The sequence below is a fragment of the Rhinolophus sinicus genome, chromosome 4, assembly GCF_057876585.1.
Source record: "Rhinolophus sinicus isolate RSI-liver-muscle chromosome 4, RSI-T2T, whole genome shotgun sequence".
Taxonomy (NCBI): Eukaryota; Metazoa; Chordata; class Mammalia; order Chiroptera; family Rhinolophidae; genus Rhinolophus; species Rhinolophus sinicus.
The window spans coordinates 52,577,172-52,604,675 of NC_142504.1; the positions used below are offsets into that span (position 1 = coordinate 52,577,172).

Consider the following 27,504-nt stretch of genomic DNA (forward strand, 5'->3'; position numbering starts at 1 on the left):
ATAGCTAGTCTTGATAAGAGAAATCAGAATGAAGTGGTGTGCTATTTAGCACACAGAAATGTCTCCTACGCATGTATGTACACAGTTCCTAGTCCTTATTTAGTGTTACGAGAGTGAACTTTAAAGGAACTGAGAAATGTGTACACTTACACAAACTTTACTTAAAAGCATCGCGCTGCTTTGTGCAGCCTGTCCTCGGGTGGAGGTGGCCGCTGGCGCCGTGGCCCCGTTCTGGGGGTGCTTGGTCAGGTGTTCCTGGAAGCTCTCGCTCCTATTGTCTTCAGCCTTCTCAAAGGTTGCATAAGCCATCACTACTTTATGAGAAATCCCTTCTGCTCCCAGAGTGGATTTTGTTTTCTATACACTGACCAAAACAGGCCAAGTCAGTACTTTCTTAAAAAAGGATCCAATACACAGTGGTCAGGATCAAGGGCTCTGCAGGCCAACTGCGGGGTGTGAATTCAGCTCCATCCCTTGCCCGCTACTATCTCTGTCCCTCCCTGCAACTTCACCTTAGACAAAGCGCCCAACCTTCATGGGTCCAGCTTCCCCCTCTGTAAGATGATGATGATGATGGTATCTCATAGGGGCAGCATGATGAAGAAATGAGGACACATGCAAAGTGCCTATATCAGTGTCTGACACATAGCAACTGCTCATAAATATTTGTTTTTTATAATATTGAAAAAAACAGGGTTTAACACTGTAACAACTAAATTAATTAAAAATTTATTGAGAACTCAAAAATTCTCAAAGATGAACAGATTTAAACTAGTATAAAATTCTTTTGGCTAAAAACAAAAGCAAAATAAAACTGCTATTACAAAACAGCTTTGAATTTGGTGGTTTCACGCTCCCAGAATGACTTTCTTTAAGGGGAGATTACAGAACATGTACTTGTCAACTATGTTCCTCTTTTCTAATACAAGTGGAGTAGCTTGGCTTTCACCTATGATTCAGGTGGGGTTTACTTGTAAAGGAAGGGTTTCCCCGGTTAAAACAAGAACGAAAACTGAAAACTAGCAGTGTAGCAGAAAAATCACTTGTCTTAGAATAAGGAAATACTGAGAGGACTGAGGGTTACATTCAGTAACAAAAGACTTTTCCAGATCTAAATATTTAAGACTAACAGTCTGTTGTCTGCTAGAGAAGATTCTTTTTGACTCCAATGCAGTGAGAGGTACTGTGCTTTTCCTCTGAACGTGGCCCTATGATTTCCTAACACAAAGCCCTGTGCTCTGAAGTTAGGCAGTCACCTCTGCGGCTGTGATAACATCTCTACATTTTGGTTTGTCAGTAAACCGGAGGACATAGTATCTTCTTTCTGGGCTGCCATGAGAATTAACTGAGATGGGGAATGGCTGTGCCAAGTTCAGGGTCACTATGTGCTCAGTACTCATTAGCATCTCACCTTCTCCCCAAAAAGACAGAAGCAGAAAGCTGCATTTATGCCTGTTTATTGGACTAAGACAGCAGGGACAGTGAGTATATGTTTTTGACATTTTTACACCCATCAGAGGATGGCAATATATCCCAAGACAGATGAAGCCAGTAACTAGAAAACAGTCACAAGTCTGAAATCTCTCCCTCTATCCTGTGCGCTCTTCATTCCATGGGGGCAGACAGAGGAGGCTCCATTGGTAAGCCCGGCCTCTGGCGTCAGACAGTCCCATTTTTCCTGAGACTCCTTCAGATTCTCCAGAAACACTCATTTCCTCCCTGCTGGCCACATACCACCTAAGCACAGCCTGTCACACCGAAGTGCTGGGACTCTCCTCCATTCCTTCTGAGAACAGCAGAATTCTTGACTGAAGCTGTCCAACCCAACAGAAGTGAGCCTTTCACAAGGGCAGAGCTAACATTTATTCAGTCAACAAGAGCTGAGTGCCTGCCAGGGCCAGACACTGAGGGCACGAGGACACACAGAACATGGAACCGGTCAACGTAAACCTGCATGACATCAGCCAGCTGTGATATTCTCAGATGTCACTGAGCGACAACTCGCACAATGGTTCATTAAGCACCCATTAAGAAGATAACCACAGTTGATGACATATAAAAACAAGCCAAACCCAGAATGCGGGAATTGTTACCAGCAGAGCCCATGAAGCAGGTCCCGTGCTGCAGGAGCTAGCTGCACACCTGCATGGGCCACGCTAACACAGCTGGGACAACGCTCCACAGCCCACTTTCAGGACCAACAATTTTATTAGGATGTAAAAATTCATTTCCAACCTCCAGACTTATGTTTCCACTCCTAAATAAAGAATGAGCCAAACAAGTAAATGATGAACCACTGACCGTGAAGCCAAATGTTTCAAGGCCATGGATGGGCAAAACCTACCATCTTTATCACCTGCAAAGAGAAAGCTCTAGTAGACAGGAGAAAACGAGAAACTTTTTTTCAGCATGACATAAACCTGTACACAGCTTGTAACAGCACTGGTGCTAACAAACGCTTCTGTTGCTTGTTGCAAAAAAATGTCTTCAAAAGAGTGGTGAAGAGTGGCAGAGAATGAGCTATTTCTTCATTTCCAAAATGGCACTCACGGGGCCGCGGTGCTTAGCACAGCAGATGCTGCAGGACTGCGCAGGAGAGCTCTAAAGTGAGTGAAAAACACAGATTAAAACAAAGACGTTCTCTTTCTACCCTCCTACTCAGAACTATTACTAGAGCACTGGTCAGGGGGCAAGGAGGCAGCTGTGAAACGTCACTCCTTTTCCTGGAGATTACTGCTGGTTCACATGGGATTCCATCTAGAACAGCTGTCATTCTGTGACTCAAAGGGCAACTCACAATAAAACGAGCCTAAGTGACCTGGAGGAAGGAACATGACTTGACACTAAAAACTAGCAGCGTCATGATATAGAAATCAGGTTGAGAAACTTGTACAAAACAAAATGGTTCTCACTGTATCTCACATCTCTATCGCTCAACAGTCATCAACTTTACCTGAACAAATTCACTAAAGTGAGTATGTTTTTATAATGCTTAGCATAGTATATTAATCATTTTTACATTTGAGAATTAGAAGGATTCATTTTTCTTCTGTGACATACAACTGTATTAGAATTTTGAGAACCCACAAAGCCATAGGGTGACAGGCCAGTTCCAACCACATCCCTCTGACAGCAGCAATTCCTTTTATCTGTGGTGACCAAGGGCCAACTCACCAGGCTGGGCGCAGGCAGGCACTCCTTGTGGAACATGTGCCGGCAGTGGAAGACCAGCACACTGAAGGGCTTCGCTGCATCTGGGAGCAGAGGGCAGGAAAGGGAGAGGACTCAATGCAACAAGCAGATCAGGGACCTTCAGACCAGTCTTCTTCGTAGTCCCCTTGCCCCCCACCACCCTCCCTCTAGCAACCATCAGCTAGTTCTCTCTCTGTATAGGTTTCTGTTTTATTCATTTGCTTTGTTGTTTTTAGATTCCACATGTAACTGAAATTATATTGTATTTGTCTTTCTCTGACTGACTTAGCATAACACCCTCTAGGGTATTAACTGTTTAATGCAATTAAGTGTTTTTTTGGTTGTATTTAGAGTTCTGCTCTGTTCCTTTCTTCTTCTCTTGTTCTCTTCCTTTGTGGTTTGCTGTTTCTTAGTATTTTGTTTGGATTCTTTTCTATTCTCTGTGTATCTTTTGTAGGTTTTTGGTTTGCGGTTACCATGAGGTTTATGTGTATCATTCTATACCGATAGCAGTTTATTTTAAGCTAATAGGTGTTTAAGTTCGAATATATTCTAAAAGGACTACATTTTTACTCTCCTCTCCACACTTTATGTTTTTGATGTCATATTTTAGATGTTTTTCTGTTGTGTATCTCCTAACTACTTATTGTAGTTTGAGTTTTGGTACTTTTGTCTTTTGAGCTTTGTAGTAGCTAGGGTTTCTGGGCGGGAATTCCTTCCGGCCCATTCTCAGGAATTTCTTTTCGCTTTCCTGTTACCAAATCCTGAGAAAAGTTGGTCGGGAAATTGGGAAAATTTGCTCCTTGAACCCAGTAATACCCACAATGAGAAATAAACGTACTACTCACACACAATATATCTCTTAGACATTTTTCCTATTTATCGCTATCTAAAGTTACATTGTGTTACAATGTTACACACCACCAGACATGCACGGGCGACACCAGAATCAGATATCACATGACCAGCTACTTTTAGCTCTTGTAAATCGAGCACATTTGATCATGGAGAACAGAAAACAGTTTGTATTTACACAGAGAAATATTTATTTTTCCAACCCAGGATTTGACTACAAAGTCATCTTCAGGTGAACTAACTAAGGAAATCAAAGGTCGTTTACCTTAATATGACATTGTAGTCAAATCCTGGGTTGCGAAAATAAATATTTCCCTGTGTAAATACAAACTGTTTTCTGTTCTGTTCTCCACGATGAATCATTTCCACAAAGTGACAGCCGATACCATTTCCCCAAAAATAAGACCTAGCCAAACAATCAGCTCTAAAGTGTCTTTTGGAGCAAAAGTTAATGTATGACACGATTTTATATTACAGTAAAATAGGACCGGCTATTATATTAATTTTTGCTCCAAAAGATGCATTAGAGTTGATTGTCTGGCTAGGTTTTATTTTCGAGGAAACACGGTACCACCAACCACATTCGATCAGTTTGTTTGCGGCTGACAACGGTGACATATATGTGAGTGTTCTTGGCTCTCTCAGCTACTGAGGGTAAGTCAGTCTATTTAAAAACAACTGGCACTGCTAATATTTTATTCCAATATTACAATAATTTCCAATGTCATATCATAATGTTTTGTGGCACTTTTTAGCTATAAATATTCGCTGCACAGTATAGGTCTTTCTTAATTTTTTTCTTAATGCTTTTAAAGGAAATAAAATTTGAATTGGTTACACGTAGAAATAGAGATCTGTGTGTCTCACAAAGTACTTGAGCAACGTTAGTTGTCTATGTGAGATGGAAGAAGATGAATTTTTTGCCTTGTCAAGTAAGAATGAAATTGCATGATTGGCGAAGTCATTAATGGAAAGACTTTTTAAAGGAACATTTACAGCAGAAGAAGTTCCAAGAGAAGAAATAAAGGATGCCCTTACAGAGAGTTCTGCCATTAAATCAGAATCTGATCTGAAGTGTGAATTGACTAAAGCAGTATCAATTCTGACATCAAAGCCTAGCCCTATGCATGCAGACAAAATATTTGCTTCTCTAAGGAAGGAAATGAGCTTATGTGAAGCAATTCATTCTCTCACTCCCAACTTGAAGATGCTTTTAGACGCACTCATAACAATTGGACCAACATCTACAGAAAAGGAAAGAAATTTTTCCACATCAAGTATATTTGTTCCAAAACGAACATCACGATTGTCTGATTGGGCAATTAATGCTCTATGTTTCTTAAAAGTTTCATTTTAAAAATGACAAAAACTATTTGAAGTATTTTTTGCATTTTCAAACGAATAATATTTGCTTTTGTTTTCTATTAATGTTTAATAAATAAAATATTAAAATGAGATTGGGAAAGTTAACACATTGTGTGATATATGTAAAAACTAGAAGGTTTGGTTAAATAAAGTTTGTATTAATTACATTGCTTATATTTTGAGAAAACCTAAACTATAACAGAAACCTAGCCAAAATGATACCGTAGTGACCCATTTAGTGCTCAGGGCAAGAGATGCACTAGTCATGAAATTCCGGCCGCACTCCATTTAGGAAATTTTATTTACTCAAGTTTTGCGTTGACCTTTTACATATAAGAGTGTCTCAAAACCTCTGAAAGACTGCGCCCGCGGCCACGAACCCCAGTCGCCCCACTTTCTCTATGGCTTTTCTGTTTATTAACATTTACTGTTACAGCCATTATTACAGATGATCAACGAAAATTAAATAAAAAAGATTATCTCGGAAATTCTCAAGAATTCTCGGGAAATACGATTTCCCATTCTTGATTCCTGAAGGTTCCAAAATGTCGGGAATTTGGAAACCCAAGTAGTAGCTTTTTAAATGTCTGATTCGCTGTTTATTAAGTATTTGGCTTTACTTATGATATTATTTCCTTTCTCATATTTTCCTATGTCTGGTTATGGTCTTTCCTTTTCTGCTTAAAGAAGACACTTTAACATTTCTTGTAAAGCTGATTTAATGGTGATGAACTCCTTTAGTTTTTGCTTGTCTGGGAAATTCTTTATCTCACCTTCAATTTTAAAAGTTAACCTTGTTTGGTAAATTACTCTAGTTGTAGGTTCCTTTCTTTCAGCACTTTTAAGATGTCCTGCCACTCCGTTCTGGTTGATAAAGTTGCTGCCTAGAAATTAGCTGATAGCCTTGTAATGTTGCCTCAGTATGTAACTAGTTGTTTTCCTCTTGCTTCCTTCAAGATTGTCCCCTTATATTTAACTCTTGCCATTTTAATTATGTCTTTGTGTGGGTCTCTCTGGGTTCATCTTGTTTGGAACTTTCTGGGCTTCCTGGACCTGATTAGGAAAGTTTCCAGCCATTACTTCTTTAAATCAAATTTCTTTTCCTTTCTTTTTCTTCTCCTTCTGGGATCCCTACAATACAAATGTTTGTGTGGTTGCTGTTATCCTAGAGGTCCCTAAACTATCTTTATTTTTTAAAATTCTTTTTACTTTGTGTTGTTCTGATTGGTTGATTTCCACTAGTCTGTCTTCCAGGTTGCTAGTCTGTCTTCCAGGTTGCTAGTCTGTCTTCCAGGTTGCTAATACAGTCTTCTGTATTAGCTAATCTGTTGTTGATTCCTTCTAATGTATTTTTTTATTTCAGCCATTGTATTCTTCAGCTCCACTTGCTTCTTTATTATACTTTCTAAGTCTGTTAAAGTTCTCCCTAAGTTCTTTCACTTCCACTCTCTAGTGAGCATCCTTATGACCATTTCTTTGAATTCTTTATCAAGCAAATTACTTGTCTCCACATCCTTAAGGTTTATTTCTAGAGATTTTCTTTTTGTCCTTTCATTTGAGAGATATTGGTCTATCTTTTCATTTTGATTGACTTCCTATGTTTGTTTTATATGAATTACATAAAATAGCTCTCTCTCCTAGTCTTGAAAAAGTGGCCTTGTGTAGAAGTGGGCTCTGTGCAGGCTGCCGGGTGGTTTTGCAGAACTATAAGAGCTGGCGCCTATGGCGTCTGGGGTACTGGCCTACCAAGCTGGAGCGGCTCTGGGTGGGGAAGCCAGGTGGGTGTGGTAGTGCTCTGATGATCCTTCTCACTCCCTGTGAGCAGAAATGGGCTCTGGTGATGTGTCTGGGAATACACTGCAGCGACCTTGCACATAGGCTAGGGAACCTGCACAGAGCTGCAGCCATCCCTACAGAGGTGGAGGGGCCATAAACAGTGGTGCTCACTGACAACGTCTGGCCCAGATAGTTCCCAAAGCTCCCAGACAGCTCCTGAGGTTTCCCAGTCTTCCCTATTCAGTCTTCTTCTCTCGTTGTTGTCTAGAAGCACTTAATTCAGCCCTCGGTTGCTCTCAGGAGTAACTTCTCTCTCTATAAATGCGTATATTTCAGTTTGTTCATGGGAGGGGTCAGTTCAGCATCCTCCTATGTCACTGCCATCTTGGACCTCTATCTGAAACAGGTCTGAGTAAGAGTCCAGCTATAGTTAAATGAACTGCCTTAGGAGGATTACTTATTTATAAAAGCATTCCTGAGTTGGGGTGGTGATCAAATGCAAAGCAGATATTACAACCATGTTGCTACGTGAGTCACAGGTTACTTGCTTGGCCTCCATGTCAGTTCCTACAACTATAAACGAGGGACAATTTCATGGCAAATGCAACAACATTTCTTTTAAAAATTAGAATTAGTATGTGTATATGTGTTCCCTCCTTCTGAGTCCTCCTCCCCCAGAGAATTGTTACACGCCACACACTGAGATCAATTTTGTGGGTTTATAAAGAGCTTTCTGCCAGTTCACCTCTTGCCTTTGCCAAGACCATCCACTGACTTCAGGGAAGAGCTGGGTTAAATCCTAGGTTGTGACTTCACATTGCACTGCACTTCTGCAAGAATTTAATCTAACTACACAGTGTAGGTATATGCAGTCTCTTTCTGTTAAAACACCACTTAAAACACTACGAAAGCTCACTTCTTTCCCTGTGTCTATTGCAGTTTTTAACATAAACACTTAAAATCCAAACCTAAACTCAAAATGGATTAAAGACTTAAATGTAAGACCCCAAACCATAAAACTCCTAAAAGAAAACACAGGCAGTAAACTCCTTGACATTGCCTTTAGCAATATTTCTTTGGATATGTCTCCTCAGGCGAGGAAAATACAAGAAAAAATTACCAAATGGGACTACATCAAACTAAAAAGTTTTTACACATCAACGAAATGAAGACAACCTACTGAATGGAAGAAAATATTTACCAATGATACATTTGATAAGGGGTTACTATTCAACATTTATAAAGAACTCATACAACTTAATACCAAAACAACAAACAATCCAATAAAAAACCAGCGGAGGACCTCAATAGACATTTCTCAAAAGAGGACATACAGATGGCCAACAGACATATGAAAAAATGCTCAAGGTCACTAATCATTAGAGAAATGCAAATTAAAACCAGAATGAGATATCAACTCACACCTATCAAAATGTCCATCATCAATAAATCAACAAACAACAACTGCTGGTGAGGATGTGGAGAAAAGGGAACCCTTGTACACTGCTGGCGGTATTGCAAATTGGTGCAACCACTATAGAAAACAGTATGGAGGTTCCTCAAAAATTAAAAATAAAACTATCACATGACTCTACGATCTCACTTCTGGGTATTTACCTGAAGAAACCCAAAATACTAATTCAAACAGATATATGCACCCCTATGTTCATTGCGGCACTATTTACAACAGCCAAGATATGAAAGCCACCTAAGTGTCTATCAATAGACGACTAGATAAAGAACATTTGGTACATATATACAGTGGGATACTAATCAGCTATAAAAACAGAATGAAATTTTACCATTTGTGACAACATGGATGGATCTGGGTGATATTATACTAAGTAAAATAAGTCAGACAGAGAAAGATGAATACCATATGATTTCACTTATATATGTGGAATCTAAAAAAAAACACACAAAATAAACAAAACAGAAACAAACTTACAGAGAACAAACTGATGGTTGCCAGACGGGAGGGGGATTGGGTGAAAAAGGTGAAGAAATTAAGAAGTACAAATTGGTAGTTACAAAATAGTCACGGGAATGTAAAGTACAGCATAGGGAATAGCGTCAACAATACAGTGGTACCTCGGTTTTCGAATGTAATCCGTTCTGGAAGACCGTTCGAGTTCTGAATCGTTCGAAAACAGCCGACAGCTAGGCCTCAGGATCTTGCACTCAGCAGAAGTCACGTGACAAGTTCAAGTTCTGAGGCGTGGTTTGCGTGTTCAAAAACCGAGGCATGTACTTCCGTACTTTACGGTGTTTGTAATGTTCGTCAACGGAAACATTCGAAAACCGAGGTACTACTGTACTGTAATAACTATGTATAGTGCCAGGTGAGTACTAGACTTAAGGGGGGAATCACTTCGTAAGTTATATAAAGGTCTAATCACTATGTTGTATACCTGAAACTAACATAATATTGAATTTTAATTGTAATCGAAATATTAAAAGAAAAAGAAAAAATCCAAATCTATTTATTTCCTTTAGAAAAGACCCTAAATGGAATGACTTCTCATGCTCCTGCTATATTAAATAATTCCTTAAAACTAAGTAAATGCCCATCAACTAGGTCATTTAGTACTTCCCTATGCTGAATTTATGTTTTAAAGTAAGGTGTTTGTTTGTTTGTTTTTTAAGTACCCTGACAACTACACTTTAATTTCTGTTTTAAATTATGGACTTTCCTTTCTCATGTCATACGATCCTACATAAAGTGCTTTGATTATACATGAAGATTACATATCTACCAAGAACTATAAAAAAAAAAAATGCTTATGTCTCTTAAGGAGCCACCGTTCTCATTAGTATTAGTCTTGTTGATAACTTGGGTGCCAAAACACAGAAGAGAAAAAGTTTAAAGAAAAGGGAAATCTATTAAAAGTTTCCCACATACACACATGGTTCTTCCACCTTGGAATTTAAACACATTGATGGCAAATAAAGTTTTCATTTTATTATGTTTATTCACTACAGCAGTACTTCTCAAAGAATGTCCGCTGCACCAGTAGCATCTACATTATCTGGGAACTTGTCAGAAATGCAAATCCTCAGGCCCTACCCTGGAATTACCGAATTAGAACCTCTGAGATTAGGATTACCAAAGTGGGTTTTAACAAGCCTGCCAGGTGATGCCCGCTTACTCCACTTGGCAAACCTCAGCTCTAAAGAATGGCAGTGCCAGCATGCAACTGAGATGTAGGCTGTAATTCTTTTCTAAATTGGACTATTCTAAAAGTTACATAATTTTATAAGTAATAATTAGTTAACTACTCACAGTAACAAATATTTGGGGACTTCTTTCCCCCTCCCCACCACCTTACCTGATGGAAGAATAGGTGAAAGGCAGGATTCACAGATGTTCTCTTCTGCAAGGAAACACATACACACTTGAGATTACACGTTTCTATTTGCGTTGTCTCCTCTGAAAGCAGGCATACAGTTAAAATGATTATTTCAATTTTACCCACCATCAACCAGAACGCCTTTCATTTGAGTTCGATGCATTTTCTTCAGTAAAGACAAAGAGTCAGCTACAAGAATCTTCTTGCAGCCTTCACGGAGCAGAATCTAATGCACACATTGTAAAAGAAAAGCCATCTTAACAAGTCTCAAGTATGAGGAGGGGACCCTCCTACTGGGTATCCAGAAAAGCGCTGTGTTTGAAATACTCCAGAGGCACTCACTGGCCCGCTGCCCACGTACTTTCTTCCTTCCAAACCACTGCCTGACCTACCTTTCCAGCCTCCACTCAGTCATGAGCCTGCATCTTTTTTAAATGAACATACAGTGGTTCCCCTAGTGCTTATAAAATCAAATACCAATTCCAACCCCTACTGTTGTCTTATAGGGTTTCCTAATACAGACGACTTGGGCAGAATTTGGCCCCCATGTGACCTCTTTGCCCAGGATAGAAAACCTGCTTTTCCGGAATCATTTATTTCATAAATCCATCTGCTTAATGCACAATACATACTGGGTCTCTATTACTACAAGGTACAGGGAGGGCATGGAGCAATAAACTTAAAAGACTCTGTCCTCAAACCCCTCCAGGGTGCAGCCTGTCTTCCTGTCCTTCCAAATCAGACCCACACCACTTAGCAATGAATGTAGTGTACAAAGCGTAACTGCCTCCATTAACCCTCACATCTGGAGATTGATTCGCAAAGGGCTGGCAACTGAAAAATGACCATGGATATTACATATTCTGTCTCAAGATTCCTTTTATTAATCCCAGTACTGTACATTGTTTCTTTAGGCATTTTTCCTGATAGTTCGCAGGCTTATTTATTTTCCCTCTCTCTGCCTGGAGGATTATGAGACCTAACAACAAACAGTACAGCAGCCTCGGAAGTCAGGATGCAGACAGAAGTCAAAGGCCCATTTTTGATTGATACCAACTCTGTGTTTCAGAGCCGGGGACTTAACGAGGACAAAAACTGCCCACACCTGCTTTTATGCAGGTAAGAGGCAACACACCTCACCTTTCAAATCCATTCGGCTGTCCACAGTGTGAGTTTCACCCTTTTTGGGTTTTCTGAAGTATTTTATTGGAAATTGGGAAAACTCTGTGAGGTGTGCTTAAGCCAGATGCTTTTTTTTTTTTTTTTTTTTTTTTTTAAACCAGAACTCGCTGCTTTTCAGCCAGAGACACTCAAGGCCAGAAGGGATGACCCAGTGTATCTTCTTACATGTGCTTCTATGCAAGTGCCATGTAACTGCCACGGAGATCCACATAAAGATGACACGGCGGCCTCACTGGTCCAGTTCTGCGTCACAGCAAAGCTACTGTCAGAGGTGCATCCTGCCCTCTTCACACTGAAGTCACTCTCATCTAAAACCTACATGTGCAAGTGCCCCAAACTGCTTTCCTTTGTGTTCATGCCACCAGGGAAGGGGAGTAAGGGAGCGACCAGCTTGGTCCTCCATCCCCAACTGTCTACAATAAGATGTGCTCCTCTCAAATCCCGAAGAGCACTGGCTTTGGGGGGATGCAACCAGAGCTTTCCCCCCAATTATATCAAGGCAAATATCTAAGGAAACGGAACTGATCTCCAGATTAAAGTTTTATACCTGCCATTTCTAGTACTGAGTAGGAAATAACTAATGGTTTTACTATTTCTACATTCATTGAGACACTGCATTTGATGTTTTGTTCTTTAAAATGCTACTGGCAATTGAATTTTTCTGATTCATTTAAAAAAGACATTAAAACTTTAACAGACATCATTAAAGCATACAGAAAGAAGAAAAAAATAACAAATACAGTAAGAAAGATGTCTAAGAAACACTGATGTCAGTAAATTTGAAGAAAATTTATAAACAAAGAACATAAAGCTCCTCAGCCTCAAATACCAAAAAATGAAAACTTAAGAAAAATAGTGTCAATCACAGTATCATTGGTAAAATCTTTCAAAAAGCTAGCTCTGACCCTCAGTGGGGTTCACTGTATGAATAATACAGGAGATGGGTGGATGCAGTCGTCTAGACAGAAGCCATAGTGTCTGCAAACTTAAAAAAGAAAACAGCAAAAACTACACACTAAGAAGGAACCATTTCTTCATGAGGATTACATTTTTCTAACTGGGTATAATCTGTCTGCTGCAGAAAGTATTTTCTAGGAAAAAGGTCAGTATTCAGAGGCAGCCAGCCAGAAGGGAAAACATACAAATACAGCTTAGTATGTTACTTTCTACTTCACTTGATCAAAACCCAAGGCTTCAGATCAGAACAACGTGAAAACATTGTAACTTCATTTACACGATGCTATGCAGGTATATTAAAAAATGAGACTACCACCTGAATAAGTCATTTATTCTATAACATCTGTAGTAATGAGGGCAATCAGAGGGGGTGAAAGACTGTACCAAAATAATGTGTTCTTATGCAGATATTGTTCTCATTTTCAGACATGACAAGGCACTGTGGTGACTAAGGATTCCAACTACATCAGTGACTCATGAAAAATGTGCTGTTGTTGCCACTGTTGTAAGCCCCCAAAGCTCACGCTCGGTGTTTCCCACAAATGCCTTTACTCAGACAGAGCTGAGTCAGCTGCAACAGCAGCGGCTTGAGGAGGTGGTCTGGTTCCTCACGCCTCTCTGACCTCCACACCATGATTTCCATCTCCGCCCCTCTGCTGGGTCATTGCGCCCAGCCTGCCCTCCCAGATGTGCAGTCTCACCTCCCACCTGTCTTCTATCCTTGCGAACTGGATATCATTTACACATGAGCTCTCTCTTCTGCTATCCAGGGTGACATCAAATCACTAATACTCACATTTTGAGTACAATGTTCCATTACTTTGTGCTATTTTTCTTTTTAAAATATGAGATATTTCAAAAACATACTCAAGTGTCTACCGCCTAAACTGAACAAATCTGTTAATGCTTTGCAATGTGCTTAAGATCTGTTTATTTCAGAAAATAAAGTATTACAGATACAGCTGACACTTTCTTGTACTTCACCTTTCCTCCTCCTTCCTTACAAATACAACTCCAACTTTGCTTAGTGTGTGCCCAGCTAAAATATGCAGCTAGCTGGCTAGGGCTCATGCAACCTAGATTTGATCAATGAGATAAACACAGAGCCTTCCTATATAAAAAAGCAAAGCGTCATTAGGAAAAAGCCCTTTGCTTCCCACATCTTTCTGCCTGGAATATGGATGTGAGGCTGGAGATATAGCATCTACTTTGTGACCCAGAGGCAGCAATCTGGAGGTACGAGTATATATTCCTGTTGATGGATGTTTAAGCTGTTTCCAGTGTAGGATTATTAAGGATAAAGCTGCAAAGATCATTCTTGTACAGACCTTTTTGTGGACCTGCTTTTCATCTCTTGGGTAAATAGCTAGGAGTGAAATTGATAGGTCACGGAGTAGGTGTATGTTTAATTTTTTAACTTTCAAACAGTTTTCCAAAGTAATTACACCATTTTACATTCCCACATTAAGCTCTGATATCTGCTAAAGCTACCCTTCTTATTATTCTTGGATAATCTTAGCCTTTTATTTTTTATGTATAATTTAGGACCGTGAAGTCTTTTGGGATTTTGATTAGAATTTTACTGAACATACAGATGATGATTACTTTGGAGAGAATTCCTAACATTTACCATATGTGTCTACTTTTAATAAGTAAATAAATGGTCAGATTCACTTTGCTAATGATTTCTGTAGAATTTTTGCATTTGTGTTAAAAAAGAGATAGGGCTACAATTGTCTCCTATTGCCCTCATGGGATGCTGGTAAGGTCAGACTTACCATGGGATAAGGGACCGAGGAGCTTTTCCATTTTGTTCTCAGGGAAGAGTTTATATAAAAGAGGAGTGGCCTGTATTTAAAAGTTTGATAAAACTTATCTCTAAATTTGTCTGTAGAATGATGTTTTTATTGTAGCTATGTTTTGACTACTGGTTTGAGTTATTTAAAGACTATAGATTTATTCTATTTGCTCTTGAATAATTTTGGTAATTTATATTTTCCTAGAAAATTGTTTACTGAAGTTTTCAAATATACTGAAATAAAACTAGCATTCACTTATGTTTAAAATGTTGTCTGAATCTGTAGTTATATTCTCCCTTGTTTGTTTCTGATATTTCTTTTTTCTTTTTCTTGGTCATCTTTATCAGAGGTTTTCCTATTTTACTATTCTTTTTATTCTCTCTTCTGGAACCTTGGTGAGGACCTTCTCATTCTAATATCCATGTCTCTATTAACCATTCTTTTATAGTTTCAATCTCTTACTTACTCTGTGCTGTATGCTAAATGATTTCATCAGATCTATCCTCCAGTTATTTAATTCTCCTTTTCAGCTGTGTCTAATCTACCATTTACCTTGTTTACTGAATTAATAATTTAAACAACTACACATATACACATAATTTCAAAGAGATCTATTTGGTTCTTTTACAAATACTTCTATTTTCTATCATATTGTTCTGTTATATTATGGTATCTATTTTTTCTTCTTCATCTTTATTTTAAATGGACTTATTTTGAGATTGAGCTAGCATTTTCAGTTCTTGGAAATACTAAGATTGTCATATTGTTTTCATTCTTCTGTGTGCTGTATCTCCTGACTAACCTTCATCATATAGTTTGCAATTCTTTCTATTGTGAGCTCACCATCAATGGCTGTGTGTCCTAGCTGAGGGGACACAATTCTGAGTGGGTTCATTTTTGTGCATTTTGAAGTCTCACGGGATCTCAATGGTTCTAGATGCTTTCACAGGCACAAAAGATAAATCCAGATCCTACGGTTTCTTATGGGTGACCCCCTATTCTTCCCCAACCTTCTCTCTGCCATTAACCCCTGAGGAGACAGCTAGCTCCCTCGTCACTTACAGAACTAGAGGGTAGCTTTTTTTCCTATGGCCTAAGCCTCAGGCTCTGTGCATGGCATTTGATTTTAGTTCCTCACTTTAAGTGGACCAACAGCTATTGCTGCTGCTCCCACATAAGCATACAAGGCCCATCATCTAGTAAGTGTATCTGCTACTCCAGAGGCTGCCACAGCGGCCACGTTCCCTTTCCACTTCAGATGTGCTCTCGGTATTTCCTGGTACCTGCGCATATCTCTTTTGAGATCGGCTATGAATCAAAAATTTTTTTTAAAGATTCTAGTTAACATGCTTTTAATAGGAAGGGGTAGTCAGTTTAGTCTATCATCTATCCAGAAAACTAAAGCTTCTCTGGTTTAGAAAAATAAATTTCTAGTTATATACTGTTGTTGACCATGTTAAGCAAGACAAGTATCTATTGACGTAGACAACATTGGTATTTACTCTTCTTTTAAATCTATTATACTTGACTTCTTACAATCTTAGTCTTTATCACTGACTTTGACATTTGATCAAATAAACTTTTATTCTTTACTTACTTTAGATATTAAAAATTTAAATTAGTCTACAGAGACTTTCTTTTTTTTATGGTTATGCTGGCTGTTTCCCCATATCTTTTTCTGACTTTATGGAATTTGCAATATATTTTGTGATGTTTTCAGAATATTTGTAGGCTACAAAAGTTAAGCTTATAAGAAGTTTTCAGCATCATATCACCCCTTCCATCCAAAAGTAGTCGTTGTTTTCCAAAGGATGCCTACTGGCCTTTCAAGATCAAGTCATTTTCTGACCAGCAAAATCTTTCTTGCCTGTTTCCTTCTGTTTTAACTTGGTTTCCTATTTTATTCTCCATGTTGGATAGCTTCTGACATCACTTTCAGAAATTAAAATCAGTTTGAAACACCTTTATTCAGTGTTATCTATAAAATGTCTCCACCTAGTAAATAAGACAATACCATTACTAATTTTTGCTCTGTAATCTCTACCTCATACTAGAATCTCACCAATGCAAGCAAACCCCTGTCTGGTCTTTTCTTTCCTCAACTTCATAATGGCATCAGTTTCCATCTTAATAAGTAATTGTAGGCATTACTTACCAAGTACAATATTATCTTTCAAGCATTCATTTTCCTTATGGGACTTTCCCTTATTTTTCCAAGGTTATTCAAATCAATGGGTCAACTTCTTTTCACACCCTTCTTTACCACTCTTGTTTTTTTAATATTACAATGTCTCCTTCCATAGTTCTAAGCTTTTCTAAATTCTATGTTTTATTAACATTACCTTTATTCTTCCCTCTTCATTGTTTAAGACAACCAGTTACAGCTTCTATAATCAATCTGTTACAAGCATACCTTATTCTACTATAAATTTAAACAAGAATGTATTCATAAGGTAGTGCTGAAAATCAACATGAGATTCTAGATTCTCCCTATTTTCCTTATTTTTCTGTAGTTCATCATCAATAATAATGCCAACAAAAAGCAAAACACTAGACTCATGGATATTTTAAAAAGCAATAAAGGAATTGTACATCAGCGAAGTTATTATGGTTCATTAGAAACAGATGCCGTGGGAAAAATGCCATAAAAATAGCCGAGTTTCTGAAATTTTTATTTTAGAAGATTCTTTAAATGTTGAACTTTTTGCTGACATTGCCTCGTCCATACTGCAGTGCTTATCATCAGAATTGCAAATGACAGAGAGTTACCTGGTTTTATAAGCCCTCAATATTGATACCACAGCTAGACTGGGAAATCATTTTACCTAATTTCTCATCCATCATTTAGGCCACAGTGCTATGGGGTTTGAATTCTTGAAAAAGCTTTCTTTGCTTTTTGTAATTATCAAAGACAATGAACTAGAGAGAAAGAGGAAAAGATAGAGACTCTAAGATCTCATGTTAGAGATCAAAAACAATATCATAAGTAGAATCACATTTAAATTTACAATAGCACATGTATCAAATTGATTAAAGAACTATATTAATTAAAGAACTAGAGTTGGTTGTCATAGGCCACTTATGTCACTTAAAAGCAGTGATGAGGCCAACCTTAAGTAATTGGAAAGGAAAAAATCTTTTTATCTTAAAAGTTTATTTCAAGGATTTATAAATTTGAAAAATGTTTTCAAAATAGGAGAAATTAAGAGCTTACATATTATGAGTCTAAAAGAAACCCATGTGGACCCCAAAAAGGGCAGGCAAGAAAGAAGTCACTATATTCTCTTAATTCATTTGTCTCTGGATTTCAAAGAGGAAAGATATGGGAAATGATAAAGAAATAAGGGGATTATGGCAAATACAAATATGGGAAAATAACTTTGCTAGACATGGCGACATCTGGAGTCAATTTGTGTGTGTGTGTGAAGTTTAACAAAACTGAAGTATTAAAGCTTTCTACTTTTCCCAGAAATAGTAATTCAAGTTATGAGACACCTGAGCAAAGGGCTGCATCCCACTTATTCCAGGCCTAGCAGACAATCTGTGGAGGCTCTGGTGGTACCTAGCGCAGTATGTGACATGTAGTAACTCAAGTATTTAAATAAAAGTGTTTCTAAATAATCAAACATGTCATTAAAAAAATTACACCTAAAAATCTTAGCTACTTTATTACAGATTCCAAAATAAGTATTATGAATGATTTACATTGAAGTATTACGTTAACACTAAACAGCTGCATTTGTGTTATAAAGGTGTATTTGTGAAAAGACTCTCTTAAGAGCTTGAGAGACAGGAGATACTTCAGATCATCTACTCTCAAGGGACCTACTAAGTCTCCATGCACAGCACCTCAGAGCCAGGCTGAGTGTGTAGGAAATAGCAAGGTCATTTATGGGTACAGTCTCTAGCTCTCCAAGATACTCTAATCCAGCAGATCTGGGATGGTACCTGAGACTGGATAAATTGAAAAAGAATCCAGATAATTCTGGTGCGCGGCCAGGCTTGACAAACACTCACTCTAATGGGAAAACTGAGATCTAGCAAGTTTATGTACCATCCTGAAGGCCAACAGCCCTGCTAAGGGCAAAGCCAGGACTAGAGTCCAGGTCTGCAAACACCCGCCCACTACTTTTTAGGGACCACAGGCTGCCTGTTCACTGTTCAGCTTCCAGGCCAGCCGTGGGTATTCCCCTGCTGTAACCAGCCAGGAGGAGGAACACATCTCCGGAGACCTATGGGACAACCAGTGAGAAATACACATTTAGTCAGAGGATCTGGGTTCAGACCCAGCTCATCATTTCCCCAAACTGGCCCAATTCATTGAACTTTGTTAGAGTGAGTCTTCTCATCTGGAAAATGAAGATGACAGATCCTAACGGACTGTTGTGAAGATGAAATGACTGGCTAATAAGTCTGTCAAAAGAGAAGTGTTTAAGAACAAAGATGCTGAAATTCTTAAGGGAAAAGAAATAGAAATGAATATATATGTTTAATAAAATATAATAAATTTATAAATAAAAGTGTTCTAAAAATATAAAGCAAAAATGTATAATTTATATAAAATTACAAAAATTTGGAAGTTACAGTCAGTTTATGTAAAAATTGAAGTATAATTTTATATTGTTTTGTAAGTAATTTATATCAAATAAATGCTATTTGTCCTTGAAATCAGGCCTAGAAACATTTTAAGTTTATGAAGTATGATAAGAGCTACTTTCATCTTACTAACTTCAGACGTACTTTTATCTTACTAACTTCGTGAAGCTTTTAAACTTTGTTGAATAATTATACTAACATTGTAACAAGAAAACAGTAATTTAAATTTTAAAAACTTAAACAATAATAATGTCGTTGATTGACTATACCATTTCCTTAACTTTAATGTCAGAAATCCAATACGCCTAATGCTAAACTTCAGTTGAAGACAGTTGTTGCATTTTTAAAAACATGAAATTTTAAAACCAGAAGAGATGTTCATTTAAAATGTTTCCCCAAAACTTTCTCTATCCTCTTTCCAATTAGCAATTTGTTAATGAATGGTCTCTCAAAGCATTTTCAGTGGCTAAATACGTTTTTAAATGCTGCATACTCTACTGTAAATGTGCCCCTTAGAGATTTCCAGTGCATATTCGCGAAAAAACGTGTGAGAAGCCCTGTGATAGCCTTTCTCTAACATTTGACCATGGATCCCTATGTTTACTGAATAGTTCTTAGTATCTCCCAGGGTCATTTCTCCCTTACCCTCCCCTCCCATATAAGTATATTCCAGATTCTTGCAAATTCATGGACCTACAAAATTTCCCCCCAATTTTTGGGATTAACAGGGTTGGCAATTATTTCTCCTGTTAGAACATGTGAATCAACTATAGAAACAAACAACAAAAGACTAGACAGAACCAAACAAAACGTGCATGTGAAATTCTTCTGGAAACTTCAAAACGCTCCCTATAGATTTAAGTTATTTTTACAGTGATCCCTAATAGGTTGCCTAGAAAGAAAATAAATGGTCATTAATGAAAAAAGTAGCCTTTTCCGTAGGAAAAAAATTCTAAATTCTTTCTTCATATGTAAGTAGGAAGCACCCCTGGAATTCTTTGAACCCGCCCCAGTAGAGCATTTTCTCTCTGCATTCTCTAACTAGACAGCTGAGTTCCAGTGGACCCTTCAGGTGCAGCAGTTCCCACTGCCTCTTTCACTCTGCCCCGGAAGAATCGTAAGGAAAAGCTCTCGGTATATTTTAAAACATAAGAGAATAAAATATTGATTTAGCAGCTGTTTTAGTGGATAACTTTTATATGGAATTCATTTTGCTAATGATTTTACTTTTATTCCTGGCTGACTCAGACCTATGCAAACTTATTCATAAACAGTGAATGAGCATGAAGACCCAGTGTTGTCCATAATCCTGGTTCTCTGGATGAAGAGCCTGGTAAAAGGGACTATTAGGTGTTTTTAGGTCTTGTGGAGGCTGAGGAAAAAGCAGGCAGTGGGTATGGAGGCCGATTACAGGCAATATTCTATGCCACTTTATATGAGACTTTAGCATTTGTAGATTTTGGTATCCGTGGTTCCAGGACCATCAGGACCATCACCCCCACCACGGATACCAAAATCTACAAATGCTAAAGTCTCATATAAAGTGGCATAGAATATTGCCTGTAATCGGCCTCCATACCCACTGCCTGCTTTTTCCTCAGCCTCCACAAGACCTAAAAACACCTAATAGTCCCTTTTACCAGGCTCTTCATCCAGAGAACCAGGATTATGGACAACACTGGGTCTTCATGCTCATTCACTGTTTATGAATAAGTTTGCATAGGTCTGAGTCAGCCAGGAATAAAAGTAAAATCATTAGCAAAATGAATTCCATATAAAAGTTATCCACTAAAACAGCTGCTAAATCAATATTTTATTCTCTTATGTTTTAAAATATACCGAGAGCTTTTCCTTACGATTCTTCCGGGGCAGAGTGAAAGAGGCAGTGGGAACTGCTGCACCTGATTCTTATACATGGCTTTTCTTTTTTTTTTAAATTAAATTTATTGAGGTGACTTTTCAACTGTGCAGGGGTTGGTGCCCCAACTCTCCCACTGTTCAAGGGTCAATTGTAAAATGTAACTACCCAAATGAATTATTTGACACAGATATCTAAAACAAACCCTAGAAATGTTTATCCAGTAGCCAGTCAACCTGGTCAGTATGCTCGTTTGTCCAAGCAAAGATACTTACTTGCAAATTGTAGTCTTGCAGAATTTTAACCAAGGAATCTCTCAAATTGGGAATCTCCATTCCTTCCTTAATACGGTGAATCAGTAGAATTGGGTCGACATGTGTGCCAATGTTGTTTAACAAGCCAGTAATAAATGCTACAAAATACGACGTAACACATAAGCGATGCACACAATGCAATTTCAGGCCAAAAGTAACTCAAAGGAAAAAATCACTTCCTTCAAAGTAAATGTTAAAGCCATTTGAATTTCTAAACTCTCAAAAACTAATATTCCTTTACTTTCCTCATGACATAAAGGAGAAGCTAAATGATAAGAGTTTAAAACAGCTGAAGAACAAATGCTTACTTCAGGATACAGTGGTCCCCACTTATCTGCAGGGGTTACAGTCTAAGCCCCCCAGTGGGTGCCTGAAACTGCGGACAGCACTGAACCCTATTTGTATTTTTTCCTATACACACACACCAATGATAAAGGTTCATTTATAAATTAGGCACAGTAAGAGATTAATAATAATAAAAATGGAAGAATTGAAATAATATACTGTAATAAAGGTTACGTGAATGTGGTCTCTTTCTCAAAATATTTTACTGTACTATATTTACCGTTTCACTTAAAGAAAGCACTTTATGGCTTCTCTTTGGCATATCTGAATTGCCAGCACTACTACTCTTGCACTTTGGGGCCATTATTATTAAGTAAAACGGGTTACTTGAACACAAGCATTGTGATACTACCACAGTCAATGTGATAATTGAGACTGCTAGTGGGCCAGTTGTGTTTACAGCGTGGATACGCTGGACAAAGGGATGCTTCATGTCCTGGGTGGGACGGAACGGGATGGTGTAAGACTTCATCAGGCTATTCAGAAAGATGCACAATTAAAAACATATGAATTGTGGATTTCTGGAATTTTCCATTTAATGCTACTGGACCACAGGTGACCGTGGGTAACTGAAACTGTGGAAAAGGAGGGACTACTATACAGTTTGTGATATTAAAGGGGTACAACTAACATTTATTGAGACTTTACTAAGGCACAGCTATCACACTTTTCACCAATATTTTGCAAGGTGGAATGTTATTTTTCCCCATTTTACAGAAAAGGGAAATGGGGTGGTTAACTAATTCATCCAGGGTCACATAGCTAGCAAGCTGTAAGCCCAAATTCAAGCCCAAGTTCATAGTGTATTTGTTCCATCACACCCCCTGGCTGCCTTTAGGATCCCGAAACTACTACCGTGTTTCCCTGAACATAAGACCTAGTTGGACCATCAGCTCTAATATGTTTTTTGGAGCAAAAATTACTATAAGACCCAGTATTTTATATTATATTATATATATTATATTATATTATATTATATTATATTATATTATATTATATTACATTACATTATATTATATTATATTATATTAAAGACCTGGTCTTATATTAAAATAAGACCATGTCTTATATTAATTTTTGCTCCAAAAGATGCATTAAAGCTGATGGTCCAGCTAGGTCTTCTTTTCAGGGAAACATGGTACTTTATCACATTGAATTAGACCCTCAAACATACATGTCATGTAACTACCTTAATCTGAATTTGACTTGAATAACATTATCCTCTTGTATCTCTTATTAAAAAGACAATCATAGAAGTAGTTTCTAGAACTTCAAAATCTTGAAACAGATAAGTCTTCTTACCAAAAAGTAAAAAAAGGGAAGGGGGAGATTTTAAACCACTACTGCTAGCTTCTGAATCATTTCTGTATCTTCAGAAGAGGGCCTAGGTTATTATTAGGTGACTGCTTTGTTTCTTTCCAAAACGGGGACCGATGCAAATGGTTAAGCACAGAGCCAACCAATACACACTCATGGTGACGCATTGTGAACGGGGGTTTTGCAATTACAGCTAAACACGGTCAGCGTCCTGTTACAGCTACGTTTCTATAGGGAGAGACTGGTGTGGGATACACATTTTCAGCATAAATATCCCTACACACCTAAGACAACTCAAACTTCCCACATCACATTTATTCAGTGGGTGCAGAGGGTACAGACATGCTTCATGGGGCACAGTGAAGATTATCAGGTTAACCACTGTTCTTGATCACACTCAGGTAACACAGGGAATGCGCTCCAGGGTCTGCCCAGGAGCAGTGCCGGGAACCGGTACAATGGACCTGGCCTTCTCTTACGTTAGGTACTTTGCCGTATTTTTAACTCAGTGTGTCCTGAAGTAATTCTTACTCTAGACATAACTGCTACACTGAGAGAAAAAAGCTGTGACACGCATGGCTTTGCTGCTTACGTGGCTTGTCGATGGAATACAGAATCAGGTCCTCCCAGAGCTCGCCATCGTCCTGCTCCTTGGCAAACTCAATGGCTTTGTCGACATCGTGTAATTCCTTCATGATCATCTTCAGGGCGCTCCGGCTATTACCCATGCGGCCTAGCGAAGACGGGAGAAATACTCCGTTTAGGACATTTTAATAAAACATTAAGGGTATTTTTATAAAAAAATGTGTTCAAGAAATCACATCTCTCTTAATTTGTTTACACAGTTTGAAAGCTAAGACAAAAACCTACTTTCTAATGTGACATCAGCATTTGCTTCTGTAACACAATAAAATAAGTATCTATTTACAGGTGTTTACTGTGTGGTGAGTACTCAGTTAAGTGCTTCACACGGATGATATCACTTAGGCATCAGCAGACCTTGTGAGTTACGTTCTAACATTTCTGTTTTATAGAAGAGGACACAGAAAGGTCAGTAACTTGCCATGATCACAGAGGCACTAATCGTAGGTCTGGAGTTCAAGCCTAGGTATCACATTCTGACAGGCTGACATTTCCTTCTTTTTGCTGCTGTCACACCCAGACACATTTAAGACTTTTCAGGCCTTGGAATCATTCTGCCTCTGGAGGTAGCTTCTCATGTGTTCCTCTGATACGCTTTGCACAAACTGTAAACTCAACCTCATTTCCTTCTCTTTCAAGTTCAGGGGAAAGCCTTTCAATAACCCTCATGAAATGGAAGTATTTACCAACAATGCTTCTATTTGGTTAATTATCTTTACATACTCTGGTCATTGATCTATTGGCATGCTAATGATTTTATTAACGATTTCCATAAGTTTTTCACACAGTACATCTAGAAAGCCAGACGGCCAGGGACAAATGACAGCCAGATTATACTGAAAAGTTTTCCTCCCTCTCCAAAACTTCAATATTCAATTGCATTTCCTCTAGTTATTTAGGGTGTAATTTTTGAAAATGAACATTATTTATTTTCTACCAACATGATGGTACTATAAGCTGATTATTATTTTTTTTAAATGAACAAACTCATTAACCCATCTCTAATTTATTTTATGTTGTGAGGTGTAAACTGATAGTTTTGTTTATTACACAATGCTAAGGTGCTAGTCCAACAGCATTAATTAAATAACTCTTCCTTCTTTATTGAGCTGTTAAGTCTCCTTTTCCATGTATTAAATTCTTGTACAAAATAGGCTCTAACATCTGTGTTACTGTGGTCTAAAACCTATGTCCATTCTTAGATAATTTATATCACGTTGTCACCCCATTTCTTGGTTTGTGGGGACCAAAATGAGTAACAGCTACTTACTCAGAAGATAAACTGTCTCTTCTACAAAGTTTCTCTGTTGACAGATCTCAAGAGCCTTCAAATAAAGCAGGGCAAAAATGTTATTATGGGTTACCAGACAAGAACAAATATTAATAGAGTAACTTAACACACAAGTTTGAAAGAATTTTTCCATTGCCTCACTTTAAAAACAAAACAAACAAACAAAAACATAAATCTCTTTAGGTTTTGCTGTTGGCTGTACCTACTCATCTCTCAGAGAGGGGCTGGTCCCTACACAGTTTAGACACAATTTAATATGTCTAAATAACATATTTGAGATAACTCAGAACATTCCATGAGCCAAGGCAGAAAGCAAGATGCTGAAAGAAAGGCACTTTCCCACAAGCTTTCTCTCTTCATGCTACTTTGTGTTTCTTCACAGTGCTGCTCCCGCTGACCCAGTCCTTGGTTTCAGCTGTCTTCCCCGCCAGAATGAAACTCCACGAAAGGACTGCTGTTCACTGCCTCATGATCCCAGGGTGGAGTGTACCAGAGCTCAGTAAACATTTGTTGCATAAACACATAAGTAAATACTTCCACTGCCAACTCACAGGGTTTAAAAGAGGACTCTGCTCAAGGATCTGTCAAAAGCGAGCGGGAAGAAACACATCTGACAATCAAGAAGGATCAAAAAGGAGATCAAGTAAAAGAAATGAGGAACTACACAGATGACATTTCCTCAGGTGTAAGAAAAAGACACTATGTGGTTCTAAACAATTCAGTAATCTAAATGAACTGGCACACATTTACTACATATGCTGCGCTAGGCACCAGAGGTCAGGTTGGGTGAGATGCAACAATGACAGTGAGATAAAGGCTGCTGCTAATGACACATAAGAGAAGGACAGTGAGGGAGAGATGGAGGTGGCTCAGCAGGAGTAGAAGCAGCATGAATCCGCCAAGGGAGTGCAAGGTCCAGGGACGGTGACAGAGCTGTGACAACACAGAATCCCCTGACCTGGGTATGAACAGAAGCCATGTGCATACAGGACACAAGCTCTGGTGTGGCTCTCTGGTAAAAAGCTTTGCCGACGAAGTGGCATGTGGCCTGCGTGCAGTGTGATACGTCAAAGCTCCTGAGAAACCTCACTCACACCTTGCTATGGGGCCTCCGACTGCGGTGCTCTGCTCCCGCCTAAAGCCCAGAATCCTTCCTGTGGCCTCCCTGCATCCGGGAGCTGGCCCTGAGTTTCTGTGCAGCAACACCTCCCATGCGGCTCAGCCCTGTACTGTGGTCCCTCGGCCTGGAGTGCTGCCCTCCCTCTCTCCTCACTCGCCATCCCTGGCACGTCCTTCAGATAAATCCTGCTCGGACGCACTCCAGGTCAGATCACACGTCTTCACGACACTTACTCACAAGTACAATTAACTGCCCCCAATTGTCTGATTTCTGTTGGCTGGGACCACGTGCTCTCTAAGCCCTTTGCTCTGCACAACATCTGGCTCATAGTAGGTGTGCAGTACGTATTTTTTTCAATAAATGAGCAGAAAAAAGGGTTTCAGGAGGAAGATTACTGGGTTGCATAGTTAAAGGAGTCAATTAAAAACAACCAGTTCAGGTTGTTTTATAAATAATCAAGGAGATAAAAGGAACAGCTCAAGTTCATTAGCTCTTTTGGCTCAATGGTCTATTTTTTTTTTTTATAAACGGTTTATTAGGGAAGAAAAAAAGAAAACAGAACCATCAAGAGAAGGCACGCACACCTGCACACTCGGAGGGCAGTCCTCTGTGGCTTAGAAAAAGAGAGGGCTCAATGATCTATCTTGGGAAATAACAGCAGGAGCTAGTTTTGACATTTTGATTTTTGACTTAAAATTTTGTGTAGAATATATATTTAAATCTGTGTCTCTGGGTGGATAACAACTAAAACGGAGGGAAAAAATGCTGATCACAGAGATCAATGTAGGGGGGAAAAAGCCAAACCAAACATAAAAAAGGAAAAAACAAATAACATCTTACTTTAGAATTACAACAAAAGAGGATGGTGTTTTAAAGTACACAAATCATTTAAATGAGAAAGTAAGAAGACCTGAAGATTACAATGAAGAAGAAATACTATTAATTCGACCACTCACAAGATTCCTTTAAATATTATGTGGCAGAGAGAACTAGTTGTCCCCCCAAATATCCTTTACTCATTTCTTCTATAGTAATAAGGTTTCAGGTGGGTAACTGTCCAGAATTGAAAAAAAAAAAAAGAAAAAAAAGTCTTCAAGCCTCCGCAATGGTAGGAGAGCTATATGACTAATGTCCCCATAGAGAGAAGACAGAAACGTGGCAGCTTCTGGGGATGTTCTCTAAGAAGCAGACGTGTGAACTCTTTTTCTTATTTTTAGTCCTTTAACCCAATCTTCTCCTGAAAACATGGATGATACTATCTCACATCACAAGGTCAAGGTCATACCAGATGAGACTACAAGAGACAGAGCTGGGTCTCTGACCCTGTAGCATGCCCCCCCCCCCACCCCCAGCAGGGCCTCCTCACCAGGACTGCCATGTGACAGAGGACTAAACTGCGACTCTGTTTAAGCCACTATTACTTGGGGATTTTTAATCACTTGAAGCTCAACCTAATCCTCACTAACACTTAGAAAATCCTTGTTCACTTTGATTAAAAACATGGTTTACCTCTCTCTATACCCTCATGCCCATAAATCACCATCC

The 27,504-nt window shown here is 38.6% G+C and overlaps 1 protein-coding gene across 2 annotated transcripts in view; it reads right to left on the bottom strand.

The window, feature by feature from the left end:
- Positions 1 to 1,441: 1,441 nt before the first annotated feature.
- The window catches only part of VPS41 (VPS41 subunit of HOPS complex), a 171,644-nt gene continuing 145,581 nt past the window's right edge, over positions 1,442 to 27,504 (bottom strand). For both annotated transcript variants that reach the window (XM_019710243.3, XM_074340530.2), the window contains 7 exons: positions 24,819 to 24,873; positions 23,499 to 23,639; positions 21,206 to 21,342; positions 10,665 to 10,764; positions 10,518 to 10,562; positions 3,175 to 3,254; positions 1,442 to 2,601 (listed from right to left, as the gene is read on the bottom strand). In XM_019710243.3, coding sequence (XP_019565802.1) covers positions 2,521 to 2,601; positions 3,175 to 3,254; positions 10,518 to 10,562; positions 10,665 to 10,764; positions 21,206 to 21,342; positions 23,499 to 23,639; positions 24,819 to 24,873 — 639 coding nt within the window. In that variant the 3' untranslated portion in view covers positions 1,442 to 2,520. The remainder of the gene's footprint in view (positions 2,602 to 3,174; positions 3,255 to 10,517; positions 10,563 to 10,664; positions 10,765 to 21,205; positions 21,343 to 23,498; positions 23,640 to 24,818; positions 24,874 to 27,504) is intronic.